This window comes from Penaeus chinensis, chromosome 22 (genome assembly GCF_019202785.1).
Source record: "Penaeus chinensis breed Huanghai No. 1 chromosome 22, ASM1920278v2, whole genome shotgun sequence".
In the NCBI taxonomy this organism is placed as follows: domain Eukaryota; kingdom Metazoa; phylum Arthropoda; class Malacostraca; order Decapoda; family Penaeidae; genus Penaeus; species Penaeus chinensis.
The window spans coordinates 11,678,232-11,685,731 of record NC_061840.1 but is presented as its reverse complement, the minus strand read 5'-3'; the positions used below and the strand labels follow the sequence as shown (position 1 = coordinate 11,685,731).

Below are 7,500 nucleotides of genomic sequence, written 5' to 3'. Positions count from 1 at the left end.
TCTATGGTCAGCAACTTGAGTATCTACAGACTGTTTTGGCAATGTTTGGTCTCTAGTTCGAGGCGGAGCAGCAGGTGAGTCCCGGTCACGGCTCCTTCGGCTACTGTTAGTGACACTACGAGACCTTACTACCTTAGAGGGCTCTGGCGACTGTCTCGGTGAAGGGACTTCAGGTACTTCGGCTTTGCAAGGAGGAGACTCATGCATGGTTGGCTGTGTGCGGCTCGACGGCCTCCTCTGGGAATTGTCTCGTGTGGGCGTTGGGGGTGGGGGGGTGGTGCATGGGGGTGTGGTTGTTGTCTTTGATTTTGTTGTGGTTGTTCCAGTGTTCGCCTTGGGTGGGGAACCAGGGGATCTCTCGCCTTGTTTGCTGTGAGACTCGTCGGTCTGGGGGGACTCACTCCCAGGGGAAACTCCAGTCGAAGACTCAGCTGCCGGAGTCTCCCCTTTGGCTTGATCCAAAGACTCGATGCTCCCCGAAAGGTCTTGCTTCTTCCTCCTTCGCCTTCGATCCGGGCACGCCGGGGCACTCCGCGATTTGCGGATCATAAAGGCGAGGTTGTCATAGTCACTAAGACTCATCGTCTCATAAGTACTACATCTCCAGAGTGTCTTACTGGAAGCAAGACCTGGGAGAGCACTTTCGAGCTCGGGGGAGGATCTCTCCGGGGAACTGACTTCGTCGCTACCCCGTCTTGAAGGCACGTCTTGGGACTCATGGCCTGCAGGTTTGCTCTCCTTGGATGAGTCTGTGGACGCGGTATCTGGCCTCCGTCGTCTGACCACTTGTGGCGTCGGTGGGTCGTCGATGAAGTTGATTTCCCCTTGAGCATTCGTCAAAGACGGCTCTTTTGATGAATCATCATGTGTCTTTGCCTCCGTTCTTGACCGACGCCGAACTTCGTACGTTTTAGGGGACTCTTCTGACAGATTAATGTCTGTTGGGCTGGGTATTTCTCCTTTTCTGCTTTCTGATCTCCGTCTAACCCCACTGGTTGTTTGAGTTTTGTTAAGGTCTGTTGAACTCAGCATCTGTTGTGGCTTGCCTTCACTTCTGCTTTCTGGTCTCCTACGCACTTCACTTGTCCTAGGAGAGGCCTCTGTTATATCACTGTTTGTTGGACTTAACCTTTGCTGCATTTCATTTTCTTGTCTGCTTTCTCCTCTTCTCCTCCGTCTGAGTTCACCTTGTGATATAGGAGACGGTTTACCCTCTGAAGCATCTGCTGGACTGGATTTCTGCTGTTCCTCCTTATGTTCTGTTCTGCTCTCTTCTCTTCTCCTTTGTCTTTTATCTGGAATAGAATCTTGTTTTTCCTTATCTGATGAAGGACTCTTTTGTCTTGTACTGTCTTCTGTCCTCCCTTCACGCCTCCTTGGAACATTCTCAGAAACAGGTTCTTCTCTCTTGTTTGAAATTTCATTGGTCTCTTCCTTTGTGGTTTCCTTGCCTTCCTTTATCACTGGTCTAACGCATCTTGTGACTTGTGATGCCTCGGCTTTGGATTGGCTTACTGGCTCTTGTGTAATTTCTCTCGTCCTGGTGTTCTGTTGCTCAGTGACTTTTGTTGTAGGGGTTTTGCCTTTGGTTTGAGATTCCTTGAGTGCATCTAGGGTGTCCTTTGGAGGTGAAGTCTGAGATTTCTGTTCATTTGCAAATGTTTTTGACCTGTTACGTGCTTCTTGTGTTTCTTTGGGTTGAGACGGAGGTATAGCAGATGAACTGGTGTTCTTCACATCCATTGACGGTTCGGTTTTCCTCTGTTCACTTGGAGTTTCGCTAGGTTCACATGTATCCTTGGTGTTCTCCTGTTCTTTTGTGTGCTCTTCAGGTACATGTGCTTGTACTTTTAAGACAACTAGGCTATCTCCAGATTTAGCTTTGTTCTGCGGCTGCGGCTGAGTCTTTTTGTCAGGAGGAGTTGGGCTGTATCGTTTTCTTGTCTATCAGTTGAGGAATATTGATTTTAGCTCCACTTTTGACAATGCCAGCATAGGTAACCTTATCCTTGTCAACGTCTTTTTGTGGTAAATTTTCGGTGGAAGTTTTGTGACCATCTCTTGTCAGTCTAGCATCTACCCAAGCTAAACTTGCATCTACCTTTGCTAAACATGCATCCATTTTATTCACTACGACCTTGTCTACACTTTCTTTGGCCATGCTTTGATCTGCATTGCTTTCCAGCGAATCAAGATCCTTACTTGCACTGGATGTCTCATCGGCTCTTTTCTTCTGAATGGGCGATTTTGCTGTGGCTTCTTTCACTGCTGCTGCATAGGATTTCTGATCTTCACATTTCTCTTGCTTCTTTTTGTCAATTTTTTCTTGTTCTTCAGAAGCTTTGACACTTATGTTGCCAGCTTTGTTGTCTGGAGAAATGTCACTTTCCAGCTTAAGCTGTATTATGATTTTGTTTCCGACAGTAGATTGGACCTTCACATTCCCCTCCGTCTGCTCGATAGTTTCTTCTGGGATGATTTCGATAGTTTCTGATGGTTCAACAGGAATGCCTTTGTCGGTGTTGGGCCCAGTCTCTTTCTGAGACTCGTTCTTGGTTTCCTTATCAACAGTTTTCTCAGCTTCTCCAACAGATATATCACACCCAGAGTCTCTGGAAAGATCTCGAGCCTTACTCTCTGACAAAGATAAACTTGAGTCATAGCCACTCGTTTGAGAATCCGATTTCTGCAAATTTCCCTCAATCTGCTGAACGCTAAGTAAATGTTCTGTTAAACTCTCTGGATTAGTGATTTCTATGTCTATGTTATTGGTATTCTCCTTCAAAGGAATTTCATCCGGTTTACTCACCGTTTCTGTCTTTGTTCCGGGCGTTCTTTCCGGCGAGAGAGATCTACCTCTCGAGACTGTGATCGACGTCTCAACTTTCTCAAGATTAGGGGAAGCTTTTTCCTCCACTTTAACTACAGGTTCACTTACAGGTTCTTGGTTTGCTTGGATCGGTTCCTCTTTGTCTTTGGTGGGTTTGGTTTCCTCAGTGATATCTGTATTTTGTGAAACTACTGAAACGTCTTCAGTCTTGGTACTTTTCTCAATTTCCTCATCCAATTCTTCCAGTTTGAGATCTGTTTCTTCGAGTTCCTCATCGGGTATGTCTTCAATTTCATCTTCGCTCTTTACTTCCTCACTTTCACTCTCACACTCTTCTTCGTCTTCATCTTCATCTTCATTTGTTTTATACTTTCTTTCAATAGAAGGTACTTCTTCCTTTTCCTGATCTTCTTCTTCCTCTTCCTCATTTTCAAGATCATCTCCATCTTCCTCATCTTCTTCCTCCTCTTCCTCCTCCTCCTCCTCCTCCTCTTCCTCCCCCTTGTCCCTGAGTCTCCTCATAACATCCCTTTCTCTTCGCATGAACTTGATCGAAGTGTCTGGTTCCCCGATGGACCCCTGTGACACCTCAGTCGTCATCTCACTGATCTCGCTGCCGTCCATGTCCAGGGTCTCGGTGGCTTCGCTCACTTCACTCACGTCATCTGGCACCTGTCTCTCTGGCGACCCGTGTCCGCCGCCCCCCTCGGTCTCCCACCAGGGCTTTTCCTTGAACACGATCTTTGCCTGGAGGCGCTCACCTTCACTGGCGCTGTACATGGTACTGGAGTCGCTCATCATGCTTTCGGTGGCGTCCTCATAGTCCTCGGTCCTCGTGGACTCCTCGTAGGACTCGAATTCTAGGCTCTCCTCTTCGCTTTCGTCTCCACTTTCCTCGTCACTCTCGACTTCTCCCTCAGCAGATGACGCAGCCACCGAGCTTTTTTTTAACGACGCCACCATCCCCGGGGCCCTGGAGCCGTCCTCGGCGGCCGTGGCCTCCTCCCACCAAGGTCGGTCGTCCTCTTTGAAGAACTCTTTGGCGGAAACGACCTTCTTCTCGGCCTGCGACTCCCACCACGGCCGGAACTCGTCCTTGAGAAGTTCTTTGGCTGAAATCACCTTGGGTTTCTCTTCCTCCTGTGCCTCCCACCAAGGCCGCTCGTCCTCGAAGAAGTCCTTGGCAGAAATGACCTTCGGCTTCTCCTGCTCCTCCCACCACGGTTTACTGTCGTCCTTGAAGAATTCTTTGGCTGGACAGGTTTCTCGAAGTTTTCTAGAGCGTCTCTCCACCAACACTCATCTTCTCTCGCCCATTCTTTTACCGATATACCACCCGGCTTAGTTTCTTCTTCTTCCTCCTCTTCTTCATTTTCCTCTTCCTCCTCCTCCTCCTCTTCTTCTTCTTCTTCTTCTTCTCCTTCCTCATCTTCCTCTTTCTCCTCCTCTTCTTCCTCTTCTTTTTTCCACCAGTCATTCGTCTCCTTGAAGGCCTCCTTCGCGGGCACGGCCTTGGGCTTTTCCTTCCACTCCTCCCAAAAGGCGCTGTTTTCCTCTTCCATCAGCTCTTTGGCGGAGATCACTTTCGGTTTCTCCTCGAACTCCTTCAGCCACGCTCTCTCCTCCTCCTTAAACACTTCGTCGGCCGTAAGAACCACATAGGCATTCGACATTTTCCAATAAGCATCTTCATCTTCATCCTCATCCTCTTCTTCTTCTTCCTCAGAATCTTCATCTTCGTCTTCCTCTTCATCCTCATCCTCCTCTTCCTCCTCTTCCTCTTCCTCTTCCTCTTGACCCACTTCCTCTGTCTTCGAGCCGGCGTCCTCAGTGATATTTGCACCCTAAATTAGTACACATGCATTCAGAAACTAGAGCTTGTAGATTGGGGATAAACTAAGACGTGAAGACAAGACTGGCAAGTCCTAGATTGAGGGTCTTGTCTGCAGTGCAACCTCTAATGGCGCTTTTGTGAGTCTGAACTGGGATCTTAGACAAAAAAGCCCTGATAATTAGCCAAGGCCAAAAGAAACAAAGGACTCAAAAACAAAAAAACAAAATGTTTGTGCAGGTTATATAGCTTGACATGTATATAGAAAGATATATATATTTAATTGGTTTAAGGTGAAGCTAATATAGAAAGAAAACGATTTGGAAAATAGTGATATGTGAATTACATTCCTAGATAAGCAACAGTAATCCTAAAAATTGTCATAATTCTGATAACGCTACTGAAGCGAACATGTGACGGAAGACAAATTTGGACTTCATTTGGGACAACAACAAAAGGACGAATTTTACCAAAAGAAAAATGTTCATCACAATAAATAAATAAGGATAGGAGCAGGAAGAAAGGACAATTCTGTACAAATGTGTAAAAATGAAAATATAAACCTTATTACATCTACATACAAAAATATTCTTAGATATTTACATATACAGTTTATATGCATATGTTTTATATGTGTATGTATATATACGTGTATATATATATGTGTGTGTGTGTATGTGTGTGTGTGTGTGTGTGTGTGTGTGTGTGTGTGTGTGTGTGTGTGTGTGTGCATATACACACACACACACACACACACACACACACACACACACACACACACATATATATATATACATATATATATATATATATATATATATATATATATATATATATGTATGTATATATATATGTATATACATATATATTTATATATATAAATATATATATATATGTATGTATGTATGTATGTATGTATATATATGTATATGTATATGTATATATATATGTATATATATATATATATATATATATATATATATATATACACACACAGTGTGTGTGTGTGTGTGTATATATATATATATATATATATATATATATATATATATATATATGTATATACATACATACATATATATGTGTACACACACACACACACACACACGCATATATAGATAGATAGATAGATAGATATAGATATAAGTGTGTATGTGTGTGTGTGTATGAATTACATTTTTCTCTCGTTTTTTACTAATGACCTGATAAAGATGGTGTGTCCCTTTCCAATAACTTTAAAACCTCACCCACTCAAAAGAGTCCCCCGGCCAAAGGTCAAACGGCCTGGCACGGGGCCCTCCGCCACCCGCGGCCACTTACTTCGAACAGCCTGTGCACGTCTTCCAAGACTCTTCCGTTCTCCCTCTCCTCCTCCTCGTCCTCCGCGGGCTCCCCGGCCTCCTTTTTGGCCAGGGAGGCCATCTGGCGCAGGATATCGTAGTAGCCGCACCGCTTGGCCTCCTCCATGGGACTGACCCCCGTGCCCGCGACCTCGGCGTACTGGTCGGCGCCGGCGGTGAGCAGCCTGGCCACGGAGTCCGCGTCGTTGTGGCGCACCGCGAAGTACAGGTGCTTCAGGAGCTGCGGGGGACAGGGAGGCTGAGCGGGGGGGAGGGCTGGGGGGAGGCGGTTAGGGGGGAGGGAATGTGAGGGTGAGGGTGACTGGGAATGTGTTAGAGGAATGATGGTGAAGCGGATTTTCAAAACTACAGTTAGAGCAGTGAATTATCATTCTCGCTTAGCCTTTATGTTGGTTTACTCTCTCTCTCTCTCTCTCTCTCTCTCTCTCTCTCTCTCTCTCTCTCTCTCTCTCTCTCTCTCTCTCTCTCTCTCTCTCTCTCTCTCTCTCTCTCTCTCTCTCTCTCTCTCTCTCTCTCTGTCTCTGTCCATCCATCTACCTAAATATTTACTTATCTCTCCCTCCTCTCTTTCTCTCTTCTTTTTATATCATCTTCTGTCTCTTTTCTTTTACTATTTCCTTCTGTCTCTTTATTTCAGATTCTTTCGTTTCTCTCTCCCCTTCCTCTTTATCTCACTCCCTTATTATCATCAATGTTATCCACGCAGTTGACCACCTCTCCTTAGTAACCAAAACACAATGATTGCTCCTGAATGCTCCTCACTGTGTTCTTTATGGTCGAGTCCTCCCCGAAGTTAAAGCGTTGCTGCCCTTCTATCTCCTCTCTCTCTCTCTCTCTCTCTCTCTCTCTCTCTCTCTCTCTCTCTCTCTCTCTCTGTCTCTGTCCATCCATCTACCTAAATATTTACTTATCTCTCCCTCCTCTCTTTCTCTCTTCTTTTTATATCATCTTCTGTCTCTTTTCTTTTACTATTTCCTTCTGTCTCTTTATTTCAGATTCTTTCGTTTCTCTCTCCCCTTCCTCTTTATCTCACTCCATTATTATCATCAATGTTATCCACGCAGTTGACCACCTCTCCTCAGTAACCAAAACACAATGATTGCTCTTGAACGCTTCTCACTGAGTTCTTTATGGCCGAGTCCTCCCCGCAGTTAAAGCGTTGCTGCCCTTCTATCTCCTCTCTCTCTCTCTCTCTCTCTCTCTCTCTCTCTCTCTCTCTCTCTCTCTCTCTCTCTCTCTCTCTCTCTCTCTCTCTCTCTCTCTTTCTGACCTTTCTTTCTTTCCCTATCCTTTCTCTCTGTCTCTCTATCTCCCCCACCCAGACGGAAACAAAGTGAGCTATGCGACGTCGCCCTCCGCCAGAACTCACCAGATTATCATATCGAAGTCCCTCCTTATTCTTTATGGTCGTGTCCGCCCCGCAGTCCAGGAGCAGTTGCACGGTTTCAACGGTGCCCTCGTAGGCCGCCCAGTGCAGC

General features: G+C 45.7%; 3 protein-coding genes across 3 annotated transcripts in view; all 3 read right to left on the bottom strand.

The window, feature by feature from the left end:
• LOC125037231 (muscle M-line assembly protein unc-89-like) overlaps window positions 1-1,900 on the bottom strand; it is a 4,370-nt gene extending 2,470 nt beyond the window's left edge. The window contains exon 1 of the mRNA XM_047630293.1: window positions 1-1,900. This exon is cut by the window's left edge and continues 198 nt beyond it. Coding sequence (XP_047486249.1) covers window positions 1-1,743 — 1,743 coding nt within the window. The 5' untranslated portion in view covers window positions 1,744-1,900.
• Window positions 1,900-3,946, bottom strand: LOC125037232 (cilia- and flagella-associated protein 251-like). The gene has a single exon (XM_047630294.1). The coding sequence runs from the start codon at window positions 3,791-3,793 to the stop codon at window positions 1,913-1,915; it is 1,881 nt and encodes a 626-aa protein (XP_047486250.1). The 5' UTR covers window positions 3,794-3,946; the 3' UTR covers window positions 1,900-1,912.
• The window catches only part of LOC125036939 (ankyrin-1-like), a 20,340-nt gene continuing 16,785 nt past the window's right edge, over window positions 3,946-7,500 (bottom strand). Inside the window, exons 12-14 of the mRNA XM_047629898.1 lie at window positions 7,392-7,500; window positions 5,982-6,242; window positions 3,946-4,674 (exon numbers count right to left, since the gene is read on the bottom strand). The exon at window positions 7,392-7,500 is cut by the window's right edge and continues 65 nt beyond it. Of these exons, the coding sequence (XP_047485854.1) occupies window positions 3,949-4,674; window positions 5,982-6,242; window positions 7,392-7,500 (1,096 nt within the window). The 3' untranslated portion in view covers window positions 3,946-3,948. The remainder of the gene's footprint in view (window positions 4,675-5,981; window positions 6,243-7,391) is intronic.